The sequence below is a fragment of the Taeniopygia guttata genome, chromosome 1 (genome assembly GCF_048771995.1).
Source record: "Taeniopygia guttata chromosome 1, bTaeGut7.mat, whole genome shotgun sequence".
Lineage (NCBI taxonomy): Eukaryota > Metazoa > Chordata > Aves > Passeriformes > Estrildidae > Taeniopygia > Taeniopygia guttata.
This window is the reverse complement of record NC_133024.1, coordinates 86600288-86616598: the sequence shown is the minus strand read 5'-3', so window position 1 is coordinate 86616598 and position 16311 is coordinate 86600288. Positions and strand designations below refer to the sequence as shown.

The following is a 16311-nucleotide window of genomic DNA, read 5'->3' as shown; positions in this document are numbered from 1 at the left end:
TCATAAAGGCTCTTTTTAATGTTGAAGTCCTTACAGTAAAAAGAGAGTGAAGAGAGAGGCTGTGCTCTTTCTTTACTGAAGACAAGGAGTGGAAAATGAGAAGGGAATGTTTCTATCTGTTGGGAGTGGGAAGAAAAATATTATTTTATACATAATGATATATACAGAGAACATTGTAACACACAGGCACATGTATCAAGATACAAAACTATAGGATTATGTTACCACTGGACTGCAAACTTTACATTCACTCAATCCTTATTGTGCCTATAATCCAGCAGAAGTTTGCCTTAATGATATATACATTGTCTTCATTGAATGGTATTTACTGGCTGCTCACATGACTAACTGTTAAAACACAGTTTCACAATATATTGGCATCGAAAGTGAAGGCAGCTGATGAAGTTCCCTGCTACCACTGCCACTCCCTCCCTGCCACCATTGCCCCTACATCATCATGGGCCACTCCACACCCATGCCCTTAGGACTAGTTGAAGGGTCACAATAGGACACAGGTCACCAAAGTGACCTGGGTTAAATATAAGCACACTGAAAATACGAGTGAATATTTTTAACTTGGAACATTTCAAAGATACAGCTTATGATGTGATGCCATGAGCAGTTTTAGTGACACAGCTGGTGTGGTGGCAAGCTGAGAGAAGGGGGCGGAAGCGGGAGGGAAGAGGCCGGAAATCCTCAAGCCAGCAACTCTGCCATGCACCATGGAGCAATGCCACATGGCAAGGTTTGAAAAAGCTGATCCTCTCTCCAATTTCCTTTGGCATTCTTACTTGGATGCTATGATTACTGAAGTTTGGGGTACTTACGCCATGATGCCCGAGAGATGAAACATTTCGGCTGTTATGTATGACAAGTAACTGTACAGGAAGACAAAGAGTGGCTCAATCACTCGGATTTTATGGGTGAAACGGGTTGTAAAGGCTGCTACAAATCCCAAAAGGATTCCAATCAATACTCCACCGATCCCCACTATAAAGAAGTTAGCAATCCCAGCGAATATGTCAATAACCTTAATTGTGCGCATCTGGCAGAAAGACTTGAACAAATTGTACAGGACCTATGAGGAAAAAGAAAGCACATTATCTTTTTGAACTATTCTTAACTTCCCTTCATGTCATTATGCTCCTTTGCTTAAATGCTGAACTTTGAATTTCTCTATCTACCTTGAATTTGCTTTTTAGATACGCTGTTATTTATATCTGGCATATTATTTGTCATCCATATATACCAGAGAGATACAAAAGACAGATAAATATAATTACTCCCATTTTTGCAAATGGCACAGATTTCTTAATCCACGCCACTCTAGGGGCCAGGAGCATAAATCTATCTAATTCTTCTTTTAAATCATTTATTTACAGAGCTCCTAATGTGCATTACAGATTATCCCCAGAATAAAATAAATAAAACAGAAGGAGAAAAAAATAATCAGTCTCATAACCAGTGAAAAATCAGGTTATTTTCAAATCTGTTTGATCTAAATGACACTGAGAGGTAGAGTACTGAGCTAGACCACAGATTAATCTAAACTTCTGGGGTAGGAGGGGATGTAGAGGCAGCTGGGGATGACAGTGCCAACTTCAAGGAATAAAAGAAACATGGTATTCATTAAGCCAGTGCTCTTTCTCAAAGTTCTTGACCATTAGGAATCCAATGGTTTAAAGACTGTTCAAAATATCGAGCATTTCTAGAGATTTGGATTTCGTTGCCATTAAAAAACCTGCTGCCATGTGTTTGCCCAGTTTAATTTTCAAAGCATTTATAACTCCAAAACAAACTAGGTCAATGGGATTATTGCATTTTCTTAGCCAGAGACCCTTTTTGTTTTATACAGAAAACAGAGCAATCTAAAGACCACATTTCTCTAATATCCAGTGTTTTAGTTTCTCCAAAACAGAAACCAATGGAATCAGTTACTGTTAAAGAAACTTTAAAGGGTTGCCCCATCTGCAGATCCACTTGGGAGATTTAACCATTCCCTGGTGTTGCATGTATGCTCCCAGCCCTGCAGTAGCAGGGTGGCTACCCTGTCCCCTTGTACAGAGCTAACTTTGGTCACAGGCACCTGTTCCTATCACAGTGGGTTCACAGACTAAGCCAGTGTGGGCCAGTCATCCTAGACAGCTTGCAGGAGTTAAATCTCTGCTTTCTTTCTGGACTTCTTAGTACACCAAACAGGTTTCTCTATCACGAATGCTATTTGAGATCACAATGTTTTATCAGTACTTGCATTGTGCCAACAAAGTAGGTGTTTGAGTAGTGGCTGTGGAAGGATTTTTCATGTTTGCAGTCCTGTTCTCTCTCACAGGACAGAACATAAGCTATTCAGCCCTTCTTAGTCAAAACTGGCTAAGTGTTACAGAACAGTTTATGCAAAGATGTGGCTTATTGTGGGAAAGGAAAGAAATGAAAAAGAAAAGAGAAAATATATTCCAGAGGAAGCATGAAAATAGAAGGTTAAATCAAACCTAGAATGATCACCAGCCATTTTCATTACAAAGCAGCAAATACAAAAAGAGCAGGATCATGAACTATTTATTAGATAACAATGATGCTCTCAGGATGAGTCCACTTGGGAGAAGTGTACTTTTTCATCTGCACAAACCCTGCTCTGAGGCAGACTCCCAGCCTTTTTTCCCCATTCCTTGTTACTATGCACTATGCGTGACAGGAAAGCAATGTCATAGGCTCCACAGTTTTTCCACCTGTTTTGATTTGCAGACTTATGGATTTGCATGGAGAGAAGGATACCAGAATTAGACCTACTGACAGAAGGAGTGCCTTTGCTACTCTTTCCTTTGCTTCTCTACTTTACAAGGACCTCTCAATCCACACACTCCCAGGACTCTATTAATCACAGACTGAAGAATACTGTTGACTTGTCATGTGTGCAGAGAGTTTCCCTGAGTCACTCATTGAAACTTGGGACAACCCCAGAGTTGTGTTTTTCTCTGAGACACCTACAGAATTGGTTCTGGCAGAATACTCTCTTGGTACATATTAGAGAAGCTGATTATTTTATTTAATTGGAGTTTTAAAAAGTATTTTTTATATTTTAAAAAGTAACTATATAAATATATACAAGGCTAGTCTCTAAAGTAAGAGAACTGCAAGGTCCTTGCAAAGAAGCAGAGAATTTTGATCTATCTAAGCCTTTCGATAACGTCATTTTACAGCAAAGTACTCACCCTGCAAATAGAATGGAGCCTGCTACTCTACATGGAGACATCTTCATAAATATCAAGTCTAATGCCATAAATTATTTGAAAGAAGCAAAGCAATTTTCTCCTTTGTACCTCAGCCATGGTTAAAGCAGCAGCTACAACTATCAAATGTCATAAACAGGATTTTAACGTCATTCCTATTGGTTTTTATTTACACTGTTGCAAATGAGATCAAAATCGGGTTCACTTCCCTTTTACTCTACAGCAGTTCAGTTTTACTGAGATTTCTCTAAACTTCCAGGTGCACCAAACACCAACGCCAGTCACATATTTAATGTATCTGGGGTGAGAACAGGGGGGTTTTTTGAAGTTCAATATTTTCATTTACTCAATAGCCTTCAGCTGAAGTCACTGAAGGTCACACCAAGAAATATTAGTCACTGATCACTTTTTAATCTTGTCTCAGAGTATCTCTGAAATACTAATTGCTTATTTTCATCAGTTCTCAGTTATTAAATTTTTAATTCTAAAATTAGTTTAGAGCACTCTAAAATAATGTTGTCAGCAGATGCAGAGTACAAAATACTGCTGTAATGTTTTCTAACATGGAAATAATATTATTATAATGACACTGGCTCGTTCTTTCTGATTTTAAACCCAGAACTGGAGTTTGAACTGCTAACACTTAGCTGTGATCTTGTAATTTATTATCACCTTGCTTGTTATGTCTGACTCAGTTTCTTGGTAAAGCACCAACTCTGATCAAGAATCCAATTGTCAAACTATGTCCTCTGCCAAATTCAAGTTCCAAAATTCCACCAGTGGGGGAAAAAGAACATTCAAATGCACAGACAAATCGAAAAAACTATTATGCATGGAAGACAACCTGAAAAAATGCAGCTTCTGAGAAAACACATCTTTCTTTATATACAAAATGAAGGTGTGGGAGCATGTTCTCTGAAAGGACAGCATAGATGCTATTCTAATAAAAGCACATTTAATAAAGCCACTGTGTTTTGCACTGCCTATCTGCATAGTCCCTTGTTTTTTTGATATTGCAGTGGCCATAGGAATAAGACAGCTTCCATAGATGGCCAACCTGCATTCAACTCCCTTCCTACTTCCTCCCCACATCCCACTGCAGGCCCCTGCCAGGGCAGGTGGGACTCAAGGGCTCCAGAAGATGAAAGCTGAAAGGTTCTGAGCTCTGCTGGATGCTGGTCTTGTCAGCCCCCCATAGAACAGGGACAGGGAAGGAGGAGTACAAAGCACCACCTCCTCCAAGCACAGGGCTGTGTAGCCTGGCAAGGGCTGCTCCAGCAGCATCTGCTGTGGGCAGGGAAGTAAGGTTCTCTAAGGGCAGCCCCAGGAATCTGTGCAACAGCCTGGGTCACATTTTAGGTATAATCACATGACTGCAGGTGTGCAAAAACATAACAAGGAACCATTAGCAGACCAGTTCCTTGCATGTGGAAACAACTTGATCTCTGTCCAAGTGCTACCTTTAAGCGATAGGGAAGTAAGACCAAAGGTACTTTACATTCCTTTCACTCCTTCATAAATATATGTAAGGCCAGTGCATTACTGGACTGTCCCTATAGACTCCTCAGATTATCCTTCCTCTGTTAGGGCATCTGGGGAGTCAGGCCATAAGGAAACCTCCAGAGAAGGCAATAATGATGCCTACAGGAACGATACATACTAAATTGCCTTGCCCACCCCTATAAAAAATGGTGGTTTACAGAAATTTGCCTTTGGGAAATAGCACATATGAATATATCAGTGATCAGGATGCAGAATTTTCCTAGCAAATCGTATTGTATTAACTGCTGCCCCATGCCCAACTTTGTCATTGAGAAAAGTGATTTTGGTTGGAAAAATCCACCAAACAAGAAGTTTTAAATAACCAGATCCTTTTCCCCAGAAAAAATAAAAAATGTATGAATAGACATCTATCGCACAAGTGGACACTAAAGTGACTAGAGGCAGACCCAGCCATGGCTGAACTTCTAAGCCTTTTGAAAGTCAGTATGTACACCCATTTATTTACAGGATGGCTTAAAGTACCAGTTTAGCACTGGCAGGCAGTTCCAATTGTAAGCTATTGAGAAAAGCTAGGTTTTAAGGCAAGCCTGTAAGAGGAGATGTGATTCAGACGACTGGATAGCAACAGATTCAGGTAAAGCATGCAGTGTAAGTGAAAAAATAATACAGTATTCCCACAGACACACAAGAATTTATCAATACCAAAGTTCAGAATAAATGATGACATATACCTGTGTTAAGCAGGCGATGAACAGTCCATGAAAAGGGAAAAACAGGTAAGGCAAAGTCCAAGAAAAGGGGAAAACAGAACAATTTTGCACAGAATGGAACTGGAATAAGAAGCCAGGGACAGAAATAGGAAAGTGCAGACCCAATTCATGAATCTTTTTGATCCTTCCAGCATATGAAAAACTGTACTTCTATGTCTCAGAAAACAGAAAGCATGCTAGGACATGGTTGGCATGGGCAGGATTTCAAGGCCTGAATAAGTGGGAGTAATGCCTCAGACAGTGTCATGAGGTACAAATGAGAGACACTGGGGGGGATAATGGAATCTGCAGATTGCTGTCCTCAGGTCAGCACCACAACCCCAATTCAGCTAGTTAATGATTAGAAATTACTGCCTCCAGGTGGCTGTCTTATCTCATCTGTAGCCTGGGATACGTGTATTGGTGGTTTCAGGGCAGTTCCGAGTGGATGGGCATATGCAAGAAGTTAACCTCAGCAAGGTCCTGTGCCATCTCCATGATTTGCCATCCTCCCCATTAACACACTGGGACACCCCACTCTGGCCCTTTCCCTTTCCTGTCCAACAGAATTTCTGCAGGTGAGAAAAACCTACAGTTTCAGATTACAGAAGTAAGAGAATTGCAAAGATATAGAAACTAGAGTGATCAGTAGTAAAATCCCTACAGTAAATATGCTACCATTACTCTCAAGTAGTAAGATTACTGTGATTTCTAAATCTAAAGTTTAAAGAATTAGACAAACTAGCACTCCTTGACTTCCATCTAGTAGCAAATTGTAATAACCAGATACAAAGAGAATGGCATGTAAACAATCATTCATCATTTTTATCAATTAATCATTTATCAAGTAACTTACCACAGTTATGGCATCATTCAGCAAAGACTCTCCAAACACCAGGATATAAAGCTGCTCATTGACATGGATATTTTCAAAGACAGCCAGCACCGCCACAGGATCCACAGCTGAAATGAGGCTGCCAAAGAGCAAATTCTGCAGCAAAGTGATGTCAGTCAAACCAAATGCACTGATCTGGCAAATTCCATACAGGGAAATTCCAATGCCGATGGCATTCCAGAGTGTGCCCACCACAGCATACCAGAATATGGTACCAAAGTTCTCAAAGAACAGACGAGTTGGCATAAAATATCCAGCGTCGAGTACAATAGGTGGTAACAGATACAAGAAAAACACATCACTGTTCATTACAGGTGGGGACTTCTCCTCTGCTCCAAAAATAATCCCACCAAGAAGCAATCCAACCAGAATAAGGAGACAGCTTTCAGGTACTATTGAGGGCAACTTGTGATAGAGATGAAAGCCTTCAAAGGAAATTCAAACACAAGAAAGGGAAATGGTTACTTGTACAGAATCCATAAGATTATTCTGGATTCTGTTACTGTCATTTCTATACTAAACAAATAGCAATTGTAGGACAATTTCATTTTAACTGAACGACTGAACTGGACATCCACAATGGGTCAAACCAAATATGCTGGCTACATCGTTAATTCAATTGATTTGGTGGAGAGACAAATTAATAGTTAGACATTTCACTTAACAGCTAGGCTGGATGGAGCAACTATGTGCAAGGGTTCTCTCTGTGAAACTGTGGCGGGTTTTTTTGGTTTGTTTTGTTCTTTTTTTTTAATGTGGAATCCTACAGAAATGCAACCCAAACACTTCTCTGGGGTAAATTACATCTAGATAGAGAAAAAAACCCATCATACTAACCACTGCTTCCTCTCTGGACAACTTCACAAAGTAGCTTAAAGAGTGCTTTAATTTCATTTTTACTCTTGGAGTATCAAAGCCAGTGAGGAGAACTAGCACATGACCTACACCCAGTCACCCATGATCACTTCCCCTACCACCAGAAGGAAGCATTTAGAGATACAATTATTATTTTTAGTGGAGCCTCCAAATTAATTTCACAAGAATCAACATATTTTCCATAAAGTGACAGTAAGTTGTAGCCTGTATTACTATGTTTATTCGTCTGTATCATATGAATTGTAGTAGAGTCAGGATTCTCTCACGAAAATCTATGCAAAGTACTGAAGAAATTAATTTTAAAAGGTTTTGAATGAGGACTTAGTGCTGAATGTTACTTATCCTTCTAAAACTCTCAAAGCCATGCAGTTTTGATTTAAAGATTCCAATTACTTATAGAAGTTGGCTGTCGCAAGGATAATTCTCAGAAGGAATGGGAAAAGTTTTGAAGGAACTTACTGCGACCAATCTAATGGAATGATCAACCTTATGCACCAAGGTCACATTCCAGGTCCCAGCGATGCCAATCTTTTCTGAACTCCTCCTTATCTATATTTGGCCCATATAATTATATAGAAATTGATCCACACCCACAAGATCCCACAATCCCTGCCTAACTAAAAAGCATTTAAATTATTTTAAATGAGAGCTGCATGGAAACACTGGGTGTGGTAATAACGGGCGTCTATTTCAGTAAAACTATTTCAGTAAAAATCACACCTGTAGTCGAAACAGTTAAATTACTGCAATCTTGGTATAGTTTACATCCAGTTTCCCAGTTTCAGGGTTCTGTATCATGTAACAACTATTTTGTTAACTCTCCTTTCACCATGGATTTTTTTTCCAGTTAAAAGAAAGCCTGAACTTATAATTAGGAAAAACAAATGGTTAAGAAGGAGCAAGAGGAAAGTTGTTTATGGACTTTTTACTTATATATTCTGTAACTATTAAAGTTATTTTTAAAAGCAAGCAGCTCAAGCTGCATTTTTATTTCTTTTTGAATGAACACAGACTGCTTTAAATAATTAGAAACACAGCCTATGTGACTCATTAGACGGACTGCCAAATTCATTGTCATTCTTCAAAACCAGAATCACCAATGCCCTATATTAGCAGAACAGGTAATGATCCTGGAAAAAACAAGAATTTGCAGTTGGAGACTTGACTCTTCACCTTTCAGCCGTTTACATATAAACATTTTATAATTCATCTTGGTTTCTGCAGTGGCAAAAATACAATTCCAATACAATGATCAAGAAGTTTCTCCTGAGTAAGTAAGTTTTGCCAGAAGTTTTTTTAAACCCTTCAAAAGTAAACTTTAAATCATTTCCTGAATAAAAATTCAAGAGAAGGAAAATTTTGTAAATGTAGCTTTTGACAAAAACAAAAAAAAATACCAACCAGTTGTAATACAATGGCAATGAAATGTCTACTGTGAAAAAAAAAAATTAAAATCTTTCCTTCTTTACAAATCACTCTGGAAAGTTCACAGCCTCTCAGAGATTTGGGATGCTACCTCATTCTAAAAGATAACGGAAAGCCTCCCACTAAGTTAAATATGCTTTTTATTAACATAAACAACATCAAAACTCCTGGAAGATTTTCTGCCTACATGAAAAGTATTCAAGGGTGATTAGGGACAGGCTGTGGCTCTTGATTTGAAGGCAGAGCTAGAATTTAGAGTCCAGTGCATGTCAAGTCAATAGCAGATGCCTTGCCCAACAAGAGACATTTTCCCTGCTCTGAGGGATTCACAGCCACAGTGTCAGGATCACCCTGGGGGCAGATCCTCTGCAGTACAGGAATACTCTGACTTTCAAACTGAATGCAAGACTACAGCTACTTTCTCTCCTCTGACCCTTGGGCTGTCCTTGGGCTTCAGGTTATGCAGTGACTCAGCTTCAACAGCATGGAAGATGTTTATTGAGCATCCTCCATATATCATGGCAAAAATTGCAGTAGGATACTTATCTGAAATCAAGTTAAGTATGCTTCAAGATAAAAGTCCTTTGAATCCCAGTTTCCTTTTTTGGCGTGAATTCCAGTGCTTTCTGATGCTGGAAATGCCACTGAGTACCTCTGAACAGCTTAAACCTTCTTTCAGGAGAGCAGGTTTGGAAGGGTATCGTGTCAATTGCCAGAAGAAACACTTCTCATTGTGTATTTGTGATTGAACATAGAAATAACAGGAATGTGGATCGGTTACACAATATTGTTTAGGTTTAGTAGCATAAAAATTAAGCAAAACTGGGGGTCATGTAGACTAGTCTCACTGGTTAGAGACTCCAGCATACTCAGGTGCAATGGTCCCATCCAATATACTCATGGAGTCCATCAGCATGTGAGTAAAACACCTCTGGTATCAACACACGAAACAAGAAATAAGTAGAGGTAGTAATAAGATAATTCCATTCAAGGCAAGTTATTAGATTTTGAATTGTGCTTATATCCTCTACTGGAATAAAAAGCACCAAGTCCTTGTGAAAATGTACCTTGTCAAAAGGTTCGAGTTCTGCTTGACAACCACTTTCTTATGCTGCCTTTTTTGCTCCCTCTAAACCAAGCTCACAGCAACATGATCACAGGCAGGATCAGACAAACCTTTCAGATAAATTCCCTATAAAAATTACCAAATGATGGAACATTTCAGTTCTGGAGAAACTGCCCTTCTGTGAAAGCATATTTGTTAAAATATTCATAACCAGGTGCTGCAGTTGAGTATTCTTTGGGATCTTTCACACACTGAGAGAGCTGTTGTTACACAGAACCCTATCTTCTGAGCTCCTCACAGCTGGAAAGACCTTAGGGATCTGTTCATAAAGGTTTGAATACTCTGCAGTGCCAAGTGTAAGCATTCAGTGCCTAGCCCCAGAAAGGAATTTGTGATGCCAGATTAAGAACCGAAGTTTCCTGGGCAGTGCGGGAGTCTCGAGGTGGATTTCACGCTGCCTGGCATGGCAGGGGCAAGATGCCTGTGCTGCCCAGCAGGAAATGATGAGAGGAATGCTTCAGAGAGCCGCCTCTCTTAGAGGGCCCCTCTTAGGCCCTCAGGCAGTGAGATGGGCTTGGAAACCCATCTCCATCCTTTTGAATCAAGCCACATGGCTCATTCCTAGTAACCAGCATGGCAGAGCATCATTTAGGTATCAAAACTGCCCATCTGGGCTACCTTCAATAGAAAAGAAGGCATAAACCAGTGAAAATTTGATGTGGAATGTGACTTAGGAGCGATGGGAGCCTGACCTGGGAAGGTTTACCTGATGCACCCACTGGATAAGGAAGCACAGACAGAGCTCCAGGAGCAAGAACTGGATGTTCCTAATTCCAGTTCTGGAGTCAGGGCGCCTGCAGATAGGTGTGGTGAAGCTGAGCACTGCCACACCTAGGGCCACTCCTGGATCTGGCCCTCATTGCTCCGCGCACACGCACTGAAAACAGCATGCCCTAGATTAGCCACACTTGCTTTCACATGGTGTAACTGAAAGGATTTTAAAATTATAGTGTTTTTATTCACCTATGCTGTTTGCTTGCTTATTTACTAGAATCAGACTGGAAAATTAGAGCAGTCAGGCAACTTTTTTTTTTTTTAGCTTTTTAGATGCCTATGCACTAGCATAATACCATGATAGTCAGAATGTATAGTTTTACAGAAGTTATATATTATTGTGTCTGTATGTGTATTTACATGTTTCAAATGGCTTCCCTTTTAATAAAAACCTTTAATAAAACAGAAACTTTTTCAACAGTTTTAGATTATTACGAGAGTTTTCCCTTTATCTAAACTCAGAAGCCACAGCAATTTTCAGTACTAAACAGGCTAAATTCTCTACCAAACTCCCTGTCTCCTGATTTTTGCAGTTTACAATATATTTGAGTGTATCATATTTGAACTGTGTCCTGATTCTGCCAACACCTAAATGCATACTTAAGACTAAGAATGTACCTTTAATGCATTAAGACATGTGCATCAGGATGCATGCCTGCTTAATGGCTGCAACACACTATTTCTGCAGCAAGTAATGGTAGCAGACCAAGTTACTTGGGTCAAGGATCAGGCCCCCAACTACAGTGCTGGACATGGCAGGAGGTGAGTACAAATTTTTGTTTTTTCAGAATCCTAATTACCTGATCACTAATCAAATTGTGACAGTCTATATAAATGTCACAAGAAGAGGTTAAAAGTTTTAACTTTGATAAAAATGTTTTATCAGAACGACCATGATGGTATTTTTTATGATAATCTGTGCTGCGGAGTCAGAGTTCTAAATGAAACAACTGTACTGTGGGTAAACGTACTTATTTTGTTCCCAGAACTTTATTCCTTACATTATCTTCTAGGTAAGAAGATACAAAGTTCACAATTCATAGAGATTTTAAATAGCTATCTAGCACACCATTACCTGACATTCTTTAGATTATTACGCTGTAGTCATTTCTCTGTTTGGGACATAGAAGCTAACTAAAAACATGACATACAAGCTGCACAAAACTCAGTGAAACTATGCAATGCAAATGTCTTCCACATGAGGGAAGAGGTGGCCTTCTTTACTCTTACAGTGTCTTTTATATTTTTCGCGGGACCTAAGTGAATGGTGGAAAAGCAGAGTAAGGAGGAGGCATACTCTACCCTCATAAATATTTGCTTTTCATCGATCCGTTGTCCTGCTTTGAGACTGTCATTATAACAGGAGTTATTTTAAGAAAAAGAAGACCCTGCTCAAATGACAGCAGAGCGATCAAGAAAAAGTCAGTCATGCACCGGGTGAACTCTGGGTTTCACGGTCCTCGTAGCCCGGGGTTTACCCGTCTCTTTTCTCCTCCGCACCTTTCCTGAGAGGACCCCGACTTCTCCCTGCCAAATTCCGCCCGAGCATCCCGCTCCGCAGAGGAGCATCACATCCCTCCGTCCGCCCCGCGCCCCCCGCGCCGGGCACGGACCGCCCCGGCGCGGCTCTGCGCGCCGGCCCCGGGAGCGGCGGCCCGGCCAGGTACCGGCACGGAGGGAGGGTCACCCACGCCCCGCTCACCGATCTTGGCGAGGGACGCCAGCAGGATCCAGAGGGTGATCTCGAAGGGGATTTGCACGTGGGGGTAGTCCAGGGTGAAGACGTGGAGCCGCGTCTCCTCGAAAGCGGTGCCGCTGGGGCTCGGCGGGGTGCCGGTGCCCATCGCCGCGGCGCCGACCAGCTGCCCTTCCGAGGTGGCCCGCGCCTCCGCCGCGCCGGCCGCCAGCGCCGCCAGCAGCGGCAGCAGCGCGGGCACGGGCACGGGCACGGGCAGCAGAGGCGCGGCGGGGCGCGGGGGGCCGCGGCCGCCCATGGCGTCCCCGCTGCGCTGCCCTACAGCCCCACGCCGGCCGCCGCCACCATCCCCGCGCCGCGGGCACCTGCCGCCGCCGCGGCCCCGCCGGCCCCGCCTCCTCCCCGCTGACTGGGCGAGTCCCGGCCGGCGCCGCCAGCCGCCCGCGGCGCTCCGCTTCCCCGGGCCGCCCCCGGGGCCGCCCCCGCGGGGCCGAGCCGCGGGCCGGCCCTGCCGCGGCCGCCCCCGCCGCCCCCGGGTCCGGCCGCCCGCCCGCCCGCGGGGCAGCGCCCGGGCGGGACCCGCTCCTGTGTGCCGCGTCCCGGCCGCCGCCAGGCGCTGCGGCGGGAGCGCTCGGGGACCCCGGCAGCAGCTCCTGCGCCCAGCACCTGCGGGGATGAACCGGGCTGCACAGGTGTAGGCAGAGCCGGGGGATGTTCCTTTAACTGCAGATTACTCTAAGAGATACACGTATGCAGTCATAGAAATACATACACAGTTATATAATCTAAAGTGTTAACACACTCTATATGGATACGCCTGTGGATACATATATAGTCTTTAAATACATCTATTTGAAAGCCATTTAGGGACTTTATGTGTATGCATGAACATCTGTACACGTACGTGTAAATGTGTGTGTGTATATGTATACATGCATATGAATATATATATATGTAATATTTACATATGTTTATGTGTATAAGCATATGTATTTTGCCATTACCAAATGCAGAAAATGTGCCTCTACCACGTATATGAAAGATAGCATTCTGTTCAGAATTACTAATTAAAACTCTGTTAATTTGGAGATTTAAAAAAATGCACACTGTATACATATATGTATGTAGGTTCATATACATATGTATATGCCTCATATAGAATATAATTATTTTTTAGGTATTTTATATTCTATTATATATAATTAGTATATTATATATTTAATATCTAAAATAGTATGTAGCATATTGTCTATATGTTTCTACTTCTCACACAATAGGCACAATCTGATTTCTGTTAATTAAGAGATATACATTCTGTTAATTCAGGCAGTTAAAATTACACACTGTATAAGAATGTATGATTGCTCATACATGAGTATATAAATATATGTGTATATAAATATGTGTATATAAATATATGTATAAATATGTCTATGTAAATATACGACTGATAATATATTTATGGGTGTGTCAGTGTGTGTTGTAAATATTGAATATGTGATTGGCAAAATACTGTTTCTAAAGGCACTGCAATTTGATTCCATCAGATACTGCTGAGCACCAAGCTTCTGTATTTCCTGAAAGAACGGAATCTCACCCGTAATTTACTCATGACTTCACTACTTATGAGTAAGACAGTATTCCAAAGCTCAAACTCATAAAATCTTTAGAGCACACCATTCTGCATGCCTTTATTGGAAACAAAGCATGTCTTTCTTGGCTTCCAATGAAACTAAAGCAGGAAGTAAGAGTTGATTTTTCCACAAATTTATCAGTGGCTACTGTTTCTGTAGGCTGTTAAAGTTCAATTAGCTGAATATCTGTAATTGTCATTTACTTTCAGAACCTTACTTTCAGAAAAAAGGGCACTAAGCCTGTGGTTTTAATGACAAATTTTAAGACGTGATATTAATAAAAATTGTTCTTTATTTATGTACAATTCAGTCAGGAAAGCATGTTTTGATATCAAACCAGTATATACACCAGCTAACTCTCTAGCTTGATGCAATATCTTCATATCTTCTTTTATTTGTTTTATTAGATTCTCTAATAGGAGTAACACATAAATATTGCCAATTCTGAGGACATTTCCTTTATATGAAAAAGGAATAAAAGAAGAAAAAGGTCTTTCATTTATAAATCTCCTTGTCCCAGTCAGACCATCCATAGGAAGAGAAGTCTAACCCTCAGGTGAAGGTGATAACACTATTTATTATAAATAATAAATTTAATTCAGTCTAAAATTACAAGATCTGTAATGGTACTCACATGTCTCATTTTATGACCTTTTCTGTAGAGGAAGAAAACCTTTCTGAAAAAATACTTTTATGAAAGCATCAATACCTGGTCTCCTAGGAGAGATCGCTTCTAGTTATCTACCTGCAGGGTTCTGAACTGAGACTTTTCTTTAGTGCTGGCAAGACCAAGCTGTCCCATCAACCCTTTTCTCTAATATCACCTCATAATTCTGATCTATGCTGGAATTCATAACCCCATCCAATAACACAGCCAAATTACACAGTAGAGCAGGGAACTGAGCCACTGTGCAACAGCCCTACAGGTGCACCAGCTGCTGTTTGGAAATTTGGAATATTAGAAATTTGTGAATGACCTGAGGAATTTCACTTTTCCATAAGGGGGGCAGGAAGACTATGAGTGGGGAAAGACTGAGTCATACAAAAGTGGAGGAAGGTCCCTTCTCATGGGAAATGTTCCTCATTGCTGCCCTGCTCATTACAGGCAGTGAGGGATGACAGAACACGGCTGCTGCATGCTGGCAGAGACAGAGAGATGCTTCAGCACCCAGGTCATGTGCCTTTACTCACAAAGTTTCACTCACACACAGGAAAATGGACCTTTCCTTGGGGCATTATCCAGATATTTGCCATTATTTGTCCTCTTAGTCTCCTCAACTCCAAAAATAAAAGGGTGTAGAAAGCAGAAATCCTTCTAGCTCTGACACTGCTGTGGATCTGGTTAATAGGCTAACTTTCTTTTTATATTAAGAAAATGAAAATTTGGTAAAAGGGAATAAAAAAAAATGAGGGAAAGATGTCATTAATCTTGGGCCAGTAATAAAAAGGGAAATAATGCACTGGCACAGACCCCAAGACACTGAGACAATAAAAAAATGGGAATAGAGATTAATTATTAGAGATGATAGTCTATTATTAAACCAAATTGATATATTTTATGGATGGATTGTATAAAGGAGAATATCCACCTTTTGAACAGGAATTGCCTTTAGAGAATAGAACAGTGCAGCATGGGAATGGACCCTATTTGACTTTGGACCTAGCTGAAATGGTTGCAGTGAAGCTCAGCATGGTATGAGATACTGAAGCACTTGTGAAAATTCTGTCAATATTTTCACACATGCCGCTTTTCATTGCCACCAGCCCTGGTCCCACAGGTGCTGGGGGTTTCACCATGGATTGAAGGTCTTTGAATCCAGGCAAAGCTTTGCCTCAGACAGCAGAGTGGGGTATGGTATTCCTGTTACCTCTGCCTCACCTAGGTAAGCTGTATGAGACAACAGCAACAGCCTCACTTCCCTCCGCTGCCCTTCACACTGTGCCCAGCCTCGCAGGTTCTCCTGAAACCATGGCTGAGGCCCTCTCCATACCGAGAAAAACATCCCTGAGCTCCAGCGCTGCCCAAGGAGGGAAGGGAGGGGGCTCAGGGAGAGCTATAGAGGAGATGTGAAGGTGTGTTCCTGGCGCCGCGGTGTCTCGTCATGGCTCTGCGCCTGACAGCTCAATGCATCTGCTTCCACTTCAGAACAATTTTCAGTCAGGTCGCTGCGCACCATTTCAGTGATAGCACAAACAGAAAGCACGTACGCCGCACTTGGCTGATTCCAGGCGATCCATAGAGGAGCTTCCCGCAGTGCCCCCAGCGCTGCCCCGCTGCCCGCGCCATCCGCGCCATCTGCGCCCGCTGTGCTTTCATCTCTTTAATTCTGCTCGCAGGCATTGTCTGTTTTACCAGATACGGGGCTAACAGCATTTCACGTGACAAAGTGCATGTTATTTCATACA

The 16311-nt window shown here is 41.6% G+C and overlaps 1 protein-coding gene across 1 annotated transcript in view; it reads right to left on the bottom strand.

Moving 5' to 3' along the window:
• The window catches only part of SLC9A2 (solute carrier family 9 member A2), a 33742-nt gene extending 21059 nt beyond the window's left edge, over positions 1–12683 (bottom strand). Inside the window, exons 1-3 of the mRNA XM_030278877.4 lie at positions 12278–12683; positions 6336–6799; positions 828–1078 (exon numbers count right to left, since the gene is read on the bottom strand). Of these exons, the coding sequence (XP_030134737.4) occupies positions 828–1078; positions 6336–6799; positions 12278–12569 (1007 nt within the window). The 5' untranslated portion in view covers positions 12570–12683. The remainder of the gene's footprint in view (positions 1–827; positions 1079–6335; positions 6800–12277) is intronic.
• Between the last annotated feature and the right edge of the window lie 3628 nt (positions 12684–16311).